Source organism: Biomphalaria glabrata, chromosome 9, assembly GCF_947242115.1.
Source record: "Biomphalaria glabrata chromosome 9, xgBioGlab47.1, whole genome shotgun sequence".
NCBI classification, from domain to species: Eukaryota; Metazoa; Mollusca; class Gastropoda; family Planorbidae; genus Biomphalaria; species Biomphalaria glabrata.
The window spans coordinates 7,330,155-7,349,241 of record NC_074719.1 but is presented as its reverse complement, the minus strand read 5'-3'; the positions used below and the strand labels follow the sequence as shown (position 1 = coordinate 7,349,241).

Below are 19,087 nucleotides of genomic sequence, written 5' to 3'. Positions count from 1 at the left end.
AGTGAGTTCGTAATTACACATGTGCAGATCAATAACATAATCCACAAATAGAGTGGACAACCAACAGTCGTATGAAGAAGTATAACTATTTAATTCATAGCGGGAGCAGTCTAGTCTCAGTCACTATCATGCACGATATTACCTCTATGAAAGCCTAGCCTCAACTGTCTCTTAAACTATCTAAGCTACAGTCTCGCTTTGGGTTAATGTCGTCACAATTAGGCGTTCACTATCAGTGCGTCTCTACAGTAATTAAATTTTAATAGACCTAGACTAACAATAAAAAGGATTTAATAACATTAAAAAGAGAGGGGGGGACGACCTGAATTCGAACTCATGGACCAAGCCTTCTCAGGCCTCCCAAGCTCTGCTAGTGGAGAGTTTATAAACATGGACGGTTGGATAGTTATCTATTGTTTCTATAATCTAGGCCTATAACTATGGGAGCATTTGAAAAGTAAAAAAAAAAAAAACAGGTTTTGGTTGCATGAACTTCGTATATCATCATTCAACTTCAGAGATACAATTAACAATAACCTAGTTTCTGTATGCTGGTAGACTGAGCTATATATACGTAGTTTCTGTATGCTGGTAGACTGAACTATATATACCTAGTTTCTGTATGCTGGTAGACTGAACTATATATACCTAGTTTCTGTATGCCGGTAGACTGAGCTATATATACCTAGTTTCTGTATGCTGCTAGACTGAACTACATATACCTAGTTTCTGTATGCTGGTAGACTGAACTATATATACCTAGTTTCTGTATGCTGGTAGACTGAACTATGTATACCTAGTTTCTGTATGCTGGTAGACTGAACTATGTATACCTAGTTTCTGTATGCTGGTAGACTGAATTATATATACCTAGTTTCTGTATGCTGGTAGACTGAACTATATATACCTAGTTTCTGTATGTTGGTAGACTGAACTATATATATACCTAGTTTCTGTATGCTGGTAGACTGAACTATGTATACCTAGTTTCTGTATGCTGGTAGACTGAACTATATATACCTAGTTTCTGTATGCTGGTAGACTGAACTATATATATACCTAGTTTCTGTATGCTGGTAGACTGAACTATATATACCTAGTTCTGTATGCTGGTAGACTGAACTATATATACCTAGTTTCTGTATGCTGGTAGACTGAACTATGTATACCTAGTTTCTGTATGCTGGTAGACTGAACTGTATATACCTAGTTTCTGTATGCTGGTAGACTGAACTATATATACCTAGTTTCTGTATGCTGGTAGACTGAACTATATATACCTAGTTTCTGTATGCTGGTAGACTGAACTATGTATACCTAGTTTCTGTATGTTGGTAGACTGAACTATATATATACCTAGTTTCTGTATGCTGGTAGACTGAACTATGTATACCTAGTTTCTGTATGCTGGTAGACTGAACTATATATACCTAGTTTCTGTATGCTGGTAGACTGAACTATATATATACCTAGTTTCTGTATGCTGGTAGACTGAACTATATATACCTAGTTCTGTATGCTGGTAGACTGAACTATATATACCTAGTTTCTGTATGCTGGTAGACTGAACTATGTATACCTAGTTTCTGTATGCTGGTAGACTGAACTATATATACCTAGTTTCTGTATGCTGGTAGACTGAACTATATATACCTAGTTTCTGTATGCTGGTAGACTGAACTATATATACCTAGTTTCTGTATGCTGGTAGACTGAACTATGTATACCTAGTTTCTGTATGCTGGTAGACTGAACTATATATACCTAGTTTCTGTATGCTGGTAGACAGAACTATATATACGTAGTTTCTGTATGCTGGTAGACTGAACTATATATACCTAGTTTCTGTATGCCGGTAGACTGAGCTATATATACCTAGTTTCTGTATGCTGGTAGACTGAACTATATATACCTAGTTTCTGTATGCTGCTAGACTGAACTACATATACCTAGTTTCTGTATGCTGGTAGACTGAACTATATATACCTAGTTTCTGTATGCTGGTAGACTGAATTATATATACCTAGTTTCTGTATGCTGGTAGACTGAACTATATATACCTAGTTTCTGTATGCTGGTAAACTGAACTACATATACCTAGTTTCTGTATGCTGGTAGACTGAACTATATATACCTAGTTTCTGTATGCTGGTAGACTGAACTATGTATACCTAGTTTCTGTATGCTGGTAGACTGAACTATGTATACCTAGTTTCTGTATGCTGGTAGACTGAACTATATATACCTAGTTTTTGTATGCTGGTAGACTGAACTATATATACCTAGTTTCTGTATGCTGGTAGACTGAACTATATATACCTAGTTTCTGTATGCCGGTAGACTGATCTATATATACCTAGTTTCTGTATGCCGGTAGACTGATCTATATATACCTAGTTTCTGTATGCTGGTAGACTGAACTATATATACCCAGTTTCTGTATGCTGGTAGACTGAACTATATATACCCAGTTTCTGTATGCTGGTAGACTGAACTATATATACCCAGTTTCTGTATGCTGTTAGACTGAACTATATATACCTAGTTTCTGTATGCTGGTAGACTGAACTATATATACCTAGTTTCTGTATGCTGGTAGACTGAACTATATATATACCTAGTTTCTATATGCTGGTAGACTGAACTATATATATACCTAGTTTCTGTATGCTGGTAGACTGAACTATATATATACCTAGTTTCTGTATGCTGGTAGACTGAACTATGTATACCTAGTTTCTGTATGTTGGTAGACTGAACTATGTATACCTAGTTTCTGTATGCTGGTAGACTGAACTATGTATACCTAGTTTCTGTATGCTGGTAGAATGAACTATATATATACCTAGTTTCTGTATGCTGGTAGACTGAACTATATATATACCTAGTTTCTGTATGCTGGTAGACTGAACTACATATACCTAGTTTCTGTATGCTGGTAGACTGAACTATATATACCTAGTTTCTGTATGTTGGTAGACTGAACTATGTATACCTAGTTTCTGTATGCTGGTAGACTGAACTATGTATACCTAGTTTCTGTATGCTGGTAGAATGAACTATATATACCTAGTTTCTGTATGCTGGTAGACTGAACTATATATATACCTAGTTTCTGTATGCTGGTAGAATGAACTATATATACCTAGTTTCTGTATGCTTGTAGACTGAACTATATATACCTAGTTTCTGTATGCTGGTAGACTGAACTATATATACATAGTTTCTGTATGCTGGTAGACTGAACTATGTATACCTAGTTTCTGTATGCTGGTAGAATGAACTATATATACCTAGTTTCTGTATGCTTGTAGACTGAACTATGTATACCTAGTTTCTGTATGCTGGTAGACTGAACTATATATACCCAGTTTCTGTATGCTGGTAGACTGAACTATATATACCCAGTTTCTGTATGCTGTTAGACTGAACTATATATACCTAGTTTCTGTATGCTGGTAGACTGAACTATATATACCTAGTTTCTGTATGCTGGTAGACTGAACTATATATATACCTAGTTTCTATATGCTGGTAGACTGAACTATATATATACCTAGTTTCTGTATGCTGGTAGACTGAACTATATATATACCTAGTTTCTGTATGCTGGTAGACTGAACTATGTATACCTAGTTTCTGTATGTTGGTAGACTGAACTATGTATACCTAGTTTCTGTATGCTGGTAGACTGAACTATGTATACCTAGTTTCTGTATGCTGGTAGAATGAACTATATATATACCTAGTTTCTGTATGCTGGTAGACTGAACTATATATATACCTAGTTTCTGTATGCTGGTAGACTGAACTACATATACCTAGTTTCTGTATGCTGGTAGACTGAACTATATATACCTAGTTTCTGTATGTTGGTAGACTGAACTATGTATACCTAGTTTCTGTATGCTGGTAGACTGAACTATGTATACCTAGTTTCTGTATGCTGGTAGAATGAACTATATATACCTAGTTTCTGTATGCTGGTAGACTGAACTATATATATACCTAGTTTCTGTATGCTGGTAGAATGAACTATATATACCTAGTTTCTGTATGCTTGTAGACTGAACTATATATACCTAGTTTCTGTATGCTGGTAGACTGAACTATATATACATAGTTTCTGTATGCTGGTAGACTGAACTATGTATACCTAGTTTCTGTATGCTGGTAGAATGAACTATATATACCTAGTTTCTGTATGCTTGTAGACTGAACTATGTATACCTAGTTTCTGTATGCTGGTAGACTGAACTACATGTGTTGAAGATGTTAATAATTCGTGAGAGAAGATATTTTTGAATAAAATGTCAGTCACAATCTCAATTCTTGAAAGTGAGGAAGTCACTGACAACAATAGTACTGTTACAGCAGGATGTTTGAGCTATATGTAATTGTGATATGGGTTTGGTTATTCCTTTCGTTTCGCGTTTTAAAAATGGTGGGAGCATATTTTACTTTCAACATTTTAACATATGATTATGTTAGTCTTTGGAAGGAAGGTTGCGCATTTCAACTGAATCCCTTAAATCCAACTTAAGCAGCGTTTATAGTAAATAAATTTAATGGACAATAGCCTACCTCATATCTGACTACACAGTCCACTAATCCACTATACTTTGAAGTAAACGGAATGGTCAGACTTGCACCTCTGTTCACATTGACCAATCCCGTTCCACTTACAGTAGCAGTGAGAGTACCATGGCCTGATCTGAGCACTATATTCTGAAAGGGGTAAAGGTGTACAAATCTATACACTAAAAAAAATCTGGACCAAAAGATGTTGAAACATTAGAGACATTTCTAGAGCTACATTCATGAGTAAAGATGAAACGTCTATATTTCTTATCTTACATATGATAGACGTTACTTCAATATTTGCATTACAGCAACAACGACACTAACATAATAGATCTAACTATTTTCATAATTGGTATTGTTTTTGTATAGAGTGTTTTATATGCTCCTGTTTAGTGGCCATGTGTGTGACAAGGTTTGGGGCTACCCATGACCAAGTTTCCGTGCCATCTTTAGGCGCTCAGTAAACACATTGTAGAACGAGTCCAATGGTTCTAATCTAATTCGGGATACTAATAGCCCTGAGTAAAGTAACCAAGTGGTGTACCACTCAGCCACACATTTTAAAATATAAACACATTTTTATTTCCTCTAAATATTTAAAAACATAAATTTAAAAAAAAATCTTCAAAAAAACAATATTTTGACAATTTCTTTTTTGTTTTGTTTAAGCATTCTGTTACTGTTTTTATTACAGGAAATGTGTAATCCTAAAAGCCTATAAAAATTCATTACCTCTGTTGTGTAGGTCTCTGGTTCAAGTACTATAACATCAAGACGAGGAACGTATTTTCCAGTGGGAGGTGATCTGCAGTCCCGGCCTCCAAAGTCACCAAAACACGTGCACACTCCTGTGTCGAGAGCGCAATTCAACTGTTGGGACGCCCCTGGATCGCAGTCACATGGCGAGCATCCCAGGGGGTTGTTGGCGTTAAAGCCGTAGGTCAGATTCTGTCAACGGAGAGAAGACATGTTCTACGTCAAGAATCAAGATCTTTATGCATGTGATCTGTGTAAGACCGGGTTAAAAGGCTAGTCTAAGTATAGGATGCATATTGTAAATCTCAAGGCTTTTGGCAAAAAGTAACATCTAGCCAGTAATGATCAACTTATTATTTATAATAGAACAAATTGAAAATATCATCCCATCGGTCCCATGACTTTCGTCGTAGGGGTGCTGTGGCAGCTTGTGTAACCCAGCGGTTCTCAACCTTTTATGCTCGGCGACACCTTTTTACAATTTCCCACTCTGCCGCGACCCCCCCCCCCCCCCAAAATACACACAGCAATAGAAGAATAGATAAAAACAATCCATTTTTTCGATGGTCTTTGGCGACGCCTGGCAAATCGTCAATCGACCCCCAAAGGGGTCGCGACCCACAGGTTGAGAACCCCTGGTGTAACCTAATCCCTAGGCATTTCGGTCAGCAGCAGGATATCGAGAGAGACGCCGGTCCATTCTTTAATGTTCTCCAGCCAGATTTTCTTTGGACGGTCCTTTCTTCGTGCTCCCTCGATGTCCCTTGAAGAATGACTTTTCTGGTCTTACTCTAGGACCAGCTCAGCTTTCGTCTCTTTACAGTATTGTGGAACTCTTTCTACCAGCCAGAGTGTTGACTTGTAACTCATTTGTCTTTCCTTTCCTTGAATTTGACAGCCATTGAAAATCACAATCTACATATGTAACTCAGATGTTTTGAGATCCAACAACCAGATTACGTCCAGAAGAGATTCATTTATCACCAAAGTCGAGGTCTAAACCTTAATGACAAACCTATCAATATTAAAATCTTCATTCTTAACATGAGTTGATTAAAATATTTGTTTCGCTATAAATTATTTCAACATGAACATTTGAAATGTCAGTTTAGTCGATACATTGAATTGATTTCCGTGTTTTTAATTTAAATGTTTATAGAAGCACAAGATTCAAGTTGAGTCTTTCTATATGGAGGCTTGATAGACGATTCTATTGTTGGAAGGCGATGTGGACAATGAAATAAAAGGTGGTCTGCCAATCTGATTAGGTGAAGATTTTTTTTATTGTTTTATTTTTTTGTTACTGTTTGGAGCTCTACAATATAGACTTCGCTTCCAAATGAATGATGTCACACATAACAAACCTCTGCCAGTGAACATAAATACACAAATACGACAGCCGCCCAGCAGATAAAGAAGTGAATGATTAGGGGGTGGGGAGAAACAGAGGAGCTCTTGAAAGAGAAAGAGAGTGAAATCTAAATTTGGAGAGAGGGAGTGAAAGAAAGAGAAAAGAGAAAAAAAGTAAAATAGAGAATGTAAGAAAGAGGGAGTGATAGATGGAAAGAGAGAGAGAAAGAGTAGACATTTTCTTTTTTAAAAATTCACTTCAGTTCTTTGACTAGACAATTCTTTTATAATTAATCTCCAAGAGATTTCCTTTCAAACCCCCTCGCCACGCTTCACCTAAGTGTCCCAAATTATTCGTATCTTAAAACGCTTCTTTAAGGCAATAGTAAGAGAGAAAAAAAAGCTTAATAATATGTGCAAACAAGGTCTCAGTAAGACTTCGTTATGGCAACATATGTCGTGCCTTATGACAGGACGAAGATTGATCAATATTATGTTTAATAATCAATTCGTTGTAGTACACAGCCAGTCCCCTGGCATTATCAAACTAAATTAAAATAAGAACTCTCTAGATCGGCGTCTACAAGATTAAAACAACATTGCCCGACTATTTTATGTAACAAATTTAAAATAGGTTAAGTTATATTAGCCAATTACTAGTCTATACATCTAAGGCCTCTTTCAATTGGAAATGGGATGAATGCCTGGGCATTAGCTAGGTTCGGAACGATGTCGCCCACGCAGAAACTAGCCCCTCCTCTCTCTTGTGCTAAAAAAATAATCAAACCTCTTCAAGCCAACATTCTAACCACTCTCGCTAGTGAGGTGCTTATAAAAATAGAATATTGAATAGTTATCTAGTTTTTGTTTTTAAGTTAAGCGGCGACCTATAAAGGGGACTAACTCAGCTTATACCACCACCAGTCAAGTACCATTTCTTTCCCTGGTTCGAGATTCCAAATAAACAAAGATTACCAATAGTTAATTTTTATTCATGGATTCTTATGTTTTATTAGGTAAAAGAAATAATTGTGCGAAATTTCAGCTTGATCGAAGATTGGGTATCGGAGAAATTACATGTACAAACTTTTTACCAAACAGACAGTATGAGTTGATATAAGCTTTGTAAAAATCATACACATACACACACAAACATATATGTAATTTCTTTTAAACTTTATTAGTTGTTACCGAGAAAATATACAAAATTAACGGTCCATTGTTTTTTGCGCAATACTAGATAAAGATTAAACGAATTTATTTTCATAGATCTACGTCTATACAGAGGCTATAGTGTTAAAAAGTAATCGAAGAAATATTTTATTTAATCCTCACGACAGATGGCGCTACTAAATGTTTCGTCAATACAGTCGCGCCGTCTGCTGCCAACAGATTACATAAACTTATCAAGTTGGGCGTTACGACCTCAGAGCTTTGAAATCCAAATACATTTCCATCAAACAGATTAAATAGTTAAAGTAATACATGTAGCGTTATACATTCAGTTGAAATATTGATGGGTGAGTTACGACCTTCGGGAACTTCTTGTTTGATGAAATACAGCGTTTTAATTCTACAAAAAAAAAGAGATTGAAAGAGAGAGAAAGAAAGAAAGAAAGAGAGGACGAAAGAGGAAGGGAAAGAAAGGCAGAGTATAGGGCTGGGAGCAAGGTGGAATTGACGATACGAACAGGGTAATTGGAGGTCCTAGGTCAAGTGAATATGGAGACCCTAGGCCAAGCGAATAGAAAGGCTCTATGCGAAATGAATATGGAGACCCTAGCTGAAGCGAATAGGAAGGCCCAATGCGAAATGAATATGGAGGCCCTAGCTGAAGCGAATAGGAAGGCCCAATGCGAAATGAATATGGAGGCCCTAGCTGAAGCGAATAGGAAGGCCCTATGCGAAGTGAATATGGAGACCCTAGGCCAAGCGAATAGGAAGGCCCTATGCGAAGTGAATATGGAGACCCTAGGCCAAGCGAATAGGAAGGCCCTATGCGAAGTGAATATGGAGACCCTAGGCCAAGCGAATAGGAAGGCCCTATACGAAGTGAATATGGAGACCCTATCTGAAGCGAATAGGAAGGCCCTATGCGAAGTGAATATGGAGACCCTAGCTGAAGCGAATAGGAAGGCCCTATGCGAAGTGAATATGGAGACCCTAGGCCAAGCGAATAGGAAGGCCCTATGCGAAGTGAATATGGAGACCCTAGCCAAAGCGAATAGGAAGACCCTATGCGAAGTGAATATGGAGGCCCTAGGGCCTAGGCGAAGCGAAAAGGCTGGCCCCAAATGAAATAGAAAAGAAAAATATTAAAACTGAAAAAAAAACGCAATGAATTATAAGCCGTCCTTTATCTATATCTAAACATTAGTCATCTAACATATGTAGTCTAACAAGTAGATCTAAACAATAGTCATTTCTAAACATTCGCGAATAAACCTTGACTCATAGCAGAGAGTTAAGCGTTAAGACACAGAGCCATAGGGTTCTGCTATGTTTGAGAGCGAGGCTAGTAGACACAGAGCCAGAGGGTTCTGCTATGTTTGAGAACGAGGCTAGTAGACACAGAGCCAGAGGGTTCTGCTATGTTTGAGAGCGAGGCTAGTAGACAAAGAGCCATAGGGTTCTGCTATGTTTGAGAGCGAGGCTACTAGACACAGAGCCATAGGGTTCTGCTTTGTTTGAGAGCAATGCTAGTAGTCACACAGAGCCATAGGGTTCTGCTATGTTTGAGAGCGAGGCTAGTAGACAAAGAGCCATAGGTTTCTGCTATGTTTGAGAGCAATGCTAGTAGTCACACAGAGCCATAGGGTTCTGCTATGTTTGAGAGCGAGGCCAGAAGACAAAGAGCCATAGGTTTCTGCTATGTTTGAGAACGAGGCTAGTAGACACAGAGCCATAGGGTTCTGCTATGTTTGAGAGCGAAGCTAGTAGACACAGAACCATAGGGTTCTGCTATGTTTGAGAACGAGGCCAGTAGACAAAGAGCCATAGGGTTCTGCTATGTTTGAGAACGAGGCTAGTAGACACAGAGCCAGAGGGTTCTGCTATGTTTGAGAGCGAGGCTAGTAGACAAAGAGCCATAGGGTTCTGCTATGTTTGAGAGCGAGGCTAGTAGACACAGAGCCATAGGGTTCTGCTATGTTTGAGAGCGAGGCTAGTAGACAAAGAGCCATAGGGTTCTGCTATGTTTGAGAGCAATGCTAGTAGTCACACAGAGCCATAGGGTTCTGCTATGTTTGAGAGCGAGGCCAGAAGACAAAGAGCCATAGGTTTCTGCTATGTTTGAGAACGAGGCTAGTAGACACAGAGCCATAGGGTTCTGCTATGTTTGAGAGCGAAGCTAGTAGACACAGAGCCATAGGGTTCTGCTATGTTTGAGAACGAGGCTAGTAGACATAGAGCCAGAGGGTTCTATGTTTGAGAACGAGGCTAGTAGTCACAGAGCCATAGAGTTCTGCTATGTTTGAGAGGGAGATTAGTAGACACAGAGCCATAGAGTTCTGCTATGTTTGAGAGCGAGGCTAGTAGACATAGAAACATAGGGTTCTGCTATGTTTGAGAGCGAGGCTAGTAGACATAGAAACATAGGGTTCTGCTATGTTTGAGAACGAGGCTAGCAGACGTAGAGCCATAGAGTTCTGCTATGTTTGAGATTTCATCCATGTTTGGCAATTTATTCTCTAAAAAAAATTCTTTGAGTCCTGTGCGAGGCCGATGTCCCCACCAATCGGAGGCACAAGGCGGCTGCATAGTTTGCCTATGCCTAAGGCCGAAGATGAATAGAAATTAATTTGAAAATGTTATTGGTATAGAAAATATGAACATACAATCCGAGACTATGATCAAATATTTGACTTTAAATGCGGATGAAGATAACAATGATAATTAACTATACATTGCCACAAGACAAACAAAAAAACAAATGAGATTTTATTTGGATAGAAAATAGAGTACAGAGAAACAACACGGAATCCTGTCAAGACTTCCCTAGTGGCGATATATGCCCGATAGGGAGGTGGGATGGTTATGAATTAACCATATTTCCCCAAGACTTGAAGAGAACATAAGTACTGAGTTACTTGCCTTGCACTGCCCACAGGTGTCGCCCTCTATGTTCACCTTACACGCACACTGCCCTGTGCTCTTGTTACAGTTGTTTGTATTGTTGACAACACCCGATGCGTTGCACGTGCAAGCTTATACAATAAACAATGGTAGGTCGTTAACAACAATTATAGTCTACATGCTATTCAACACAAAATACTTTGACAACTTATTAATTCCCCACCCCCTCCAGGTCAATGAACTTTAAGATTTTTTATTTTTTTTGGGGGGGGGAGGGGGGTAATTAATTTTAGAGGTCTAAAACACTTTAGCAGCTTTAACATTCCACGTAAGTAAAAAAAAAATGAATCAATAAATAGAATTAACAAATTAGTAAATTAATTATTAGTAATGAATTATTTTACATGATATTGAATAAGGTAAATAAATTCTACATTATTGAGAGATATAGTTGTAATTGTAGGGTTCTTTTCTTAGATAAGCTTTAAAAAAAAGGATTTTTATATTTTTCTTGTTTGTCCTTGGCTTTATCAAAATGAATGCACTGGAGAAAAATAAAGCAAAGTTTCCCTTTCAGACCTATGTATTGGGCAGATAGGTCCTCTGTTACTTTGGTCCACGATCAACGAGCGTGTCATGTAGCCAGCACAACGACCATCCGCCTTTTCCCAACTATGTAAAATACCCATTAGTTAGAGCCTGGTGGACTCAGGCGCCCTAAAGATCCCAAAATTAAAAATCCCAGTCTTCACCAGGATTCGATCCCGGGACCCCTTGGTTCGGAAGCCAAGCGCTTTGCCATTCAATCATAAAGCTGGTGGCCTTCTTAGTATTTCATATAGATCTAACTAGTCGAAAAGAGGACCTTCAGAAAACAACGATTACGTTTGCGCAGGAAATGACAAAATATGTAGATCCCAGCTTGAACTTCGTAGCCACTAGAAATACTGTCCTCCTCCTTAATCTTTGGACAAGCCAAGACCAGCTTTATGTATTTGTTTTACCCACATACCTTCATATAATCATTGGCCTCATTCAGTCGTAGAGCGACTATGGTTCAACTCGCACACTTCCTCTTGTGGCTGTGGAGCCCTATTTTGGAGAGACACTCCCGTTCACAAGAGAAGCTGGCCATTTCTCGCATTGTCAGTTTTTTTTCCAAGGCTGAGGCCCATGTTCTTTCGCTATCCATAGCTTTCTTAGTTACTGTCTCTCTCCATCTTTTGAGGTCTATAGTGTCACCACCTCAAAGTTGGTGCCATAGAGTAGAAACCCTAATTCTGTATTGTGTATGTTAATTCCATATTGTGAATCTTATTCACAACCCATGTTGCACTAAGGTGAACACTTTTGACCTTAGGTGAACCAGAGAGTTAAAGGCAGTCAGTCCACATAGAGATCTTGTAGCAAGCACTTGTATTGAGACACTTAAGATATAAGCAGTAGAGTTAGATGTTTAAAGTAGTTGGTTATAGAATAAGTACTAAGTTGTGATATTCGTATATTACTGTTGGATTAATACTGACCATTCCTGGGTCGAATTGTATGGTGTATTCACTATGTGGTGTTATATTAAACTTATTGTATCTGCTACACCCAGCGTCATTTCATTACTCAGTGATTAGTAACAAGAACCCAATGTCACCACCACGCCTACATTGATAACCACAGCCACATTCATAACATATAAAAGAACGGTGACATTCTTGGTGTCAGAAGTGTCCAAAGTGCAAGTCATTTATTGTCAGAAAATGACATTTTTGGTGTCAGAATAGTGTCAGAAGTGTCAGCAAACGATATTTTATGATATCAGAAGTGTCAGATCTACTAACTTAAAGGATTTATGAGCACCAGAGGAACAAGTCAAGAATTTTTTCCTATTGCTGTCAGAAGTATTTTAATACTACAGTGACTTACAGTAACATTTATACGGATATTTTTGAAGTTGGCAAGTGAACTATTTAGTTAACACAGGAAAAAGTAACTCTAAAATATTTGTTTACACAAATCATGACGCCACTCAACGAGCAAGAAAGCTAAAACCTGATTATTACAGACTCTACTATTTTTCTCATTTGGTCGTTCAGCGACACATTCAACATTATAGAGATGACCTAGATCTACATTTATTGAGACCAGCACACAATTTTTCAAGTGAGATTCACGTGATCCAAGAGTGACATTATTATTATCTTCAGCTAGTCTAACACTACTAACAGAAAACAGAGCTGAAATTGAAAGTTAACTGTGCCTACTATTTTAACTTGTACTTCAAGATTGAACTTTACATGAATTGCAACTAATCCAGAATTTATTAAATTTTTTTGACTACACACTTGGTATCTAGAGCTACTACTACATGTCACATTGACCTGCCATGACACAGTTACCATTAGCAAGCTATTTTTTTCATCTGTGATGAACTGAACAATTTGAACTGTTCCTGTCTGAGCTGTATTTTCAACTTTTCCAGTTGACTACTGTCCTAAGTGTCATTTATCTGGAAGCCTGATTTATGTGGTTGTACTTTTACACCAGTTGAGATAGCTTTAGGAGCACAGCATTGTTCAAAGTCACTTTAACATCCTAAGCGAAAGAGATCAAACATGATATGCTGAGACAACCTGGATACTACAGCCTGTGTGGGTGAAACTAGACAACCGTGATACTACAACCGGTGTGGGTGAAAATATAGTACTACAAGTCATTCAAGTCATCGTTTGAAGACAGCTGATATATGGTCAGTCGAAGTAGCTGACATATTCAAGAATCATCTACATCGAGTGCTCGTCATAATTCTAATGACACACTCCTATTGTCGCTGTCTAACAGCACAGTTAATAAGAGAGCGCTCTTACTCTTAGACCTCTCTTGTCGTCACTACCTATGGTCATTTTTAGTTATTTATATTTGTTTCAGCAACTGTATGAAAATGGATTACCTGTCAAACATCTGAAGTATTTATTGGATTACTTATGAACTGTAACATTGTACTGTGGATTTAACAAGTGGATTACTTATGAACTGTACCATTGTACTGTGGATTTAACAAGTGGATTACTTATGAACTGTACCATTGTGCTGTGGATTTAACAAGTGGATTACTTATGAACTGTACCGTTGTGCTGCGGATTTAGCAAGTGGATTACTTATGAACTGTACTGTGGACATAATTTATGTGGAGCATCACCGGAACTTTATGTACAAGTCAAGCATCAAGTGAATATTTAAGGGAAGTAACTTTAATTACCCTTTAGTATTATCAGTATTGATTAGTTCTCTTGAACTACACCACAATTTTTTTTCATTGTTTACATTTGTATTTATATATACATTTGACTTTAGGGACTAAATTTAATTATCTATTGAGTCTGAGCATTTATATTTTTTTTTCAAGTAAGCATCCAGGTATTGGTAGGGACTCTTTAGATAAAGTAAATACTTGATCGTATAGCTGTATTAGTTAAGTTTGTATTTCGTTAAGTATCTATCATATTGTTAAACTCTTGTATTGATATTGTCTTGTTTACATCTGTTGAATTTTCTTTTTGCGTCATAGTTATTACTCATTGTAATTCTTTTGTCTACTATTTCTACTATCTTGTAATGTCTCTTTAAAGCAGACTGTTTAGTATCTATAGTGTATTTATGTTTGTCTAATTAATTACTTATTAATATATATATTTATTTTACTTCTTATTTCAACCTATTTTTATTATTATCAACACTACACTACACACTTGATACACTATGGGATATATTTTGATTTAAGATTGACAAGATTTATATTGTATATACTCTTCAAACACATTGAACTATTTTGATACTATTGATACATTGATCACTATTTATTAGACTAATAAGGCTCACATAATTGTGAATTATTTGTTGCAATAAACTTTTACATTGCAAGGGGAGATACTAGAAATACATAATCACATAATTGATCAGTAAAGTATTACATTACGAACTAGACAAAGTACCAAGAATAACTTAAGATACCTCATAACCTCAATTGTTTCGCACAAAATATATATCTACTATTACCTGCAATTACTATTTGAGCTATAATAATTATTTATCGTACAATATTCATTTACAACTACCTTTTTGTGTACACATATCTATTAATAAACTATATTACTAATTTGAATCTTTGAAAATGGCTGAGTATGAAAAACTAATAGAGATAGTGGATAAACTAAAGTTAAAAGAAGATGATAGAGCTGCATTCATTAAAATTGAAATAGATAGAATTAGAGTAGAAAAAGACAAGCAACGGGAAGAAAGGCTACATGAAAGAAGACTGAGAGAGAAAGAACAAGAAAACTTAGAGAAAGAAAAAGAACGCCAGCATGAAATAAAATTAAAAGAACATGAAGAAAAAATGGCCAAGCTAGCAAAAGAAAATAAAGACAATTCAGCAAGTCAAACTTCATCTCATCATCAGTATCATAGCAAATTTAGGAACTTTGACCCAAAAGAAGACACATTAGAAAATTTCATTATTCAATTTGAATACATCTGTCAAACAGCAAATATGAATAGTGCACAAATGGCTCAACAACTTCTAGCTAACCTAAGAGGTGAACCAGAGAGTTAAAGGCAGTCAGTCCACATAGAGATCTTGTAGCAAGCACTTGTATTGAGACACTTAAGATATAAGCAGTAGAGTTAGATGTTTAAAGTAGTTGGTTATAGAATAAGTACTAAGTTGTGATATTCGTATATTACTGTTGGATTAATACTGACCATTCCTGGGTCGAATTGTATGGTGTATTCACTATGTGGTGTTATATTAAACTTATTGTATCTGCTACACCCAGCGTCATTTCATTACTCAGTGATTAGTAACAAGAACCCAATGTCACCACCACGCCTACATTGATAACCACAGCCACATTCATAACATTATAAAAAAAACACGGTGACATATAGCTATGTCTTCCCAATGGTCAGTATTGATGTTCACTGATTTGAGGTCCCGCTTTATTACATCTATGTAACAGATGTGGGGGCGACCAGTTTTTCTTGAGCGAGTCGCGAGTTGTCCGTAGAGGATGACTTTCGGGATGTGTTTGTCCTCCATCCGGCGAACATGTCCAAGCCAGCACAAGCGGCGTTGTCTGAGGGCTGTAAAGATGCCGGGAATACCTGTTCGCGCATGTATCTCAGTATTGCACACTTTTTCTTTCCATGTGATTTTCAAGATCCTACGGAGACATCGCAAATGGAATGAGTTCAGTTTTCTCTCTTGCTTTGCGTAGGTGGTCCATGATTTCACTACCATGCAGCAGTGTACTCATAACGCATGCCTTGTAGACTTCCATTTTGGTCACTGTAGCTTCACCGTCTTATAAACTACGGTAACATTTCTCGTTTCCTCCTACATAGTCTCAGATGCTCCCCCCCCCCTCCATTCCCCACTTCCAATCTTTGTTTAGATCTTTAGGTCTAATCAACTCACTTAATCCTTTATTTTTTCTCACTACAGTATAAAGTAACAAAAAAAAAATAGTTCCCCTTTCAAACCATGCGATCTATGGGGCAGATGATGTAAAGGTCATCTGATTCTGTGGCCCACGGTTAGCGAGGGTGTCATGTGGCCAGCACAATGACCAACTGCCTTTACTTTTCCCCCAACTAATGTCAGGTACCCATTAGAGATGGGTGGAGTCAAAGGCGCCCTAAAATCCCGTACGTCAAAATCTCACTCTTCACCAGCATTCTATCCCGGAACCCTCGGTTCAGAAGCCAAGCGCTTTACCACTCAGCCACCGCGCCTCCTAATCACTATAGTATAAGTCAATGAAAAAATCCTCCCCCCTCTATTATAAATGTTTCTTCACCTTTGTGTGCAATCCCAATTATTCTCTAGATTATTCTTTCCCCCTGACAGCCCTTGAGTGTACCAAATGTTTAAACCAATTACTTTTATGAGCACTAAATCTTTTATTGTACAAGGACTTACCATTACACCCAAGCTCCAACTCTGCACTAAGTCCCCAGAAAGTATCCCGACATTCGCTGCAATCTCTTTGCGTCGCACGTTCCTTGCACGCGCACTGACCGGTAGTGACGTTGCATGTGTTCAAAGCCGTTGGAACTGTACCCAGACTGCTGCAGTTGCAGGCTGTGGAGTAGAAGTATAAAACAAAAGAAAATGCCAATATTACATTTATTTTGTGCTGATATGATTCCAAATATTAGCTGTCAAAAGATACCGCTGTTTCCCGAAGGAATAAGCCTACATCAACTAAAAATTGTTTTGTACACTAATTATTAATTGAAAGCTTGTCTCAATAACAAATAACAAGGAGGGTTAAAGCAAGAGTCGTTTAATAATTATACGTTTATTTTATATTTTAAGTGTAATAGAATTCATTAACACAATGTAACATTTTGGTCTATGTCTGTTTTAAAACTGCCCTTCTCACTTGCCCAGTGTTATTGCAGTGTTCGTATGTGTGTTTCCAAGGTAACGGCGGGGCAAAACGATTGGTGTTTAGTCTTGGAGAATGACGAAACAACGACAGTGTCTGTCATAATTTGTGTTAAGAACGGCAGAGATTCGAAAGAGTAAAGACGTGTTTTTTTTTTATAGTTAGGTTTTGTTAACATATCAGTTTCATGTCAAGTTGAATTAGTCCACATTATTAATAAAACTTATATTAAGTTTTGTTTTAAAAAGAAGTTTTCTTAAGCTATTTCAAATTCTACAATTAAAAATATAATACATCGGTTTTAACTGCAATCTAACGGCCGACATACAACACCCAGGTAATGGGCTTATAATAGATGGGGGGGGGGGGGTGAGTGGGAAAACAATCACTCGCTGAACCAAATGTTTGGAGTTTGAATCTCAGTTAATGTTGATTTTTGGGTAGGTCCCAGAGTCCATCATGATTTGATGACCTCCTGATGTTTGCTTGGGATGGAAAATAGTTTTGGTCATTTTTTAGGTTTAAATCCATGTGGACATCATTAGCTAATCGAAGCGGGTGACACTAACCCTAGTTTGATGTTTATAAATGTACTTTGCCATTAGATCTATCTAGATATATGTATTTAAACAGCAGAGATAAATAGTTATTGCACTCTGAAAGCCTGTATTCATATTCAATTAGCTCACAACGCCATTGTTTACCCAAACAAAACGGTTCTCCCTGTACTGAGCTATTCCCATAACGTGGGTTGAAGTAGTATCCCGGCATGCATGTGTCACAATTATCCCCAGCTGTGTTATCACTGCAGTTGCACACTCCCCGACCTTTGACCTGGTCATAAACACATGATGTGGCATGTCCATTACACAAACAAGCTGAAATTAGTAAAAGAAACAAAAATGATATAAGAACTCTTTATTTAAACTTATTTTAAGCTCAAAGAAAATTTAGGAAAAAATTTTAAATAATAGACGCAGGCGCGGTGGCTGAGCAGTAAAGCGCTTGGCTTCCGAGCCGGGGTCCCGGGTTCGAATCCTATTGATGACTGGGATTTTTAATCTCGGTAACTTTGGACGCCTCTGGTATTAGAGCATGTAATGGGTTGCCTGAGCTAGCCAGTGACTTGGCAGAATTTAAGTCATTGGTTAATTATGCATGATAGAATGCATGACGCATAGGACGTAATCATCTTCTTTTTTTTTTTTTTGAAGTAACGTCTGTATTATATAAGAAGAAGAAGAAGAAGCTCTAATGGGTACCTGACATTAGTTGGCGAAAAGTAAAAGCGGTTGATCGTTGTGCTGGCTACATGACACCCTTGTTAACCCGTAAGCCACAGAAACAGATGACCCTTACATCATTTGCCCTATAGACCACAAGACCTGAAAGGGGCCATTTACTAAAACATAGACTCTCTATCATACGATATAGATCTGTTTGTTGTAATATATATTAAAAACACGAAAAAAAAGTATCCATCTATTCCTACTTTAATTTCAAATAATATTGTAAACCAAACCTAACCATATGTTAACTTCCTCGTTGTCGTTTTACGATTCCTCCTATTAGCTTGAAAATTCGTGGGTGGAGCCTGGATTAGTTGGGCCGACTCCGCAAAGTGCCCAAACTTATGTATTTGTAGATGTAGATAGGGAATAGTATGATAAATGTACTAGGGTCAATATCTCTGATGGTTTTATTTTATACAAATGAGATCATAATAACGTCTATGGAAACGTACATGTTATAAAAACACAACCCAGAGAAACATTACCCAGAGAAACACTACCCAGAGAAACATTACCCAGAGAAACACTACCCAGAGAAACACTACCCAGAAAAACACTACCCAGAGAAAGACTACCCAGAGAAACACT

At 37.5% G+C, this 19,087-nt stretch overlaps 1 protein-coding gene across 2 annotated transcripts in view; it reads right to left on the bottom strand.

Annotated features, from left to right (window-relative positions):
• The window catches only part of LOC106066775 (laminin subunit gamma-1-like), a 66,034-nt gene that overhangs the window by 38,916 nt on the left and 8,031 nt on the right, over positions 1–19,087 (bottom strand). For both annotated transcript variants that reach the window (XM_056041589.1, XM_056041592.1), the window contains exons 6-10: positions 17,912–18,085; positions 16,736–16,897; positions 10,783–10,895; positions 5,317–5,532; positions 4,585–4,728 (exon numbers count right to left, since the gene is read on the bottom strand). In XM_056041589.1, the coding sequence (XP_055897564.1) occupies positions 4,585–4,728; positions 5,317–5,532; positions 10,783–10,895; positions 16,736–16,897; positions 17,912–18,085 (809 nt within the window). The remainder of the gene's footprint in view (positions 1–4,584; positions 4,729–5,316; positions 5,533–10,782; positions 10,896–16,735; positions 16,898–17,911; positions 18,086–19,087) is intronic.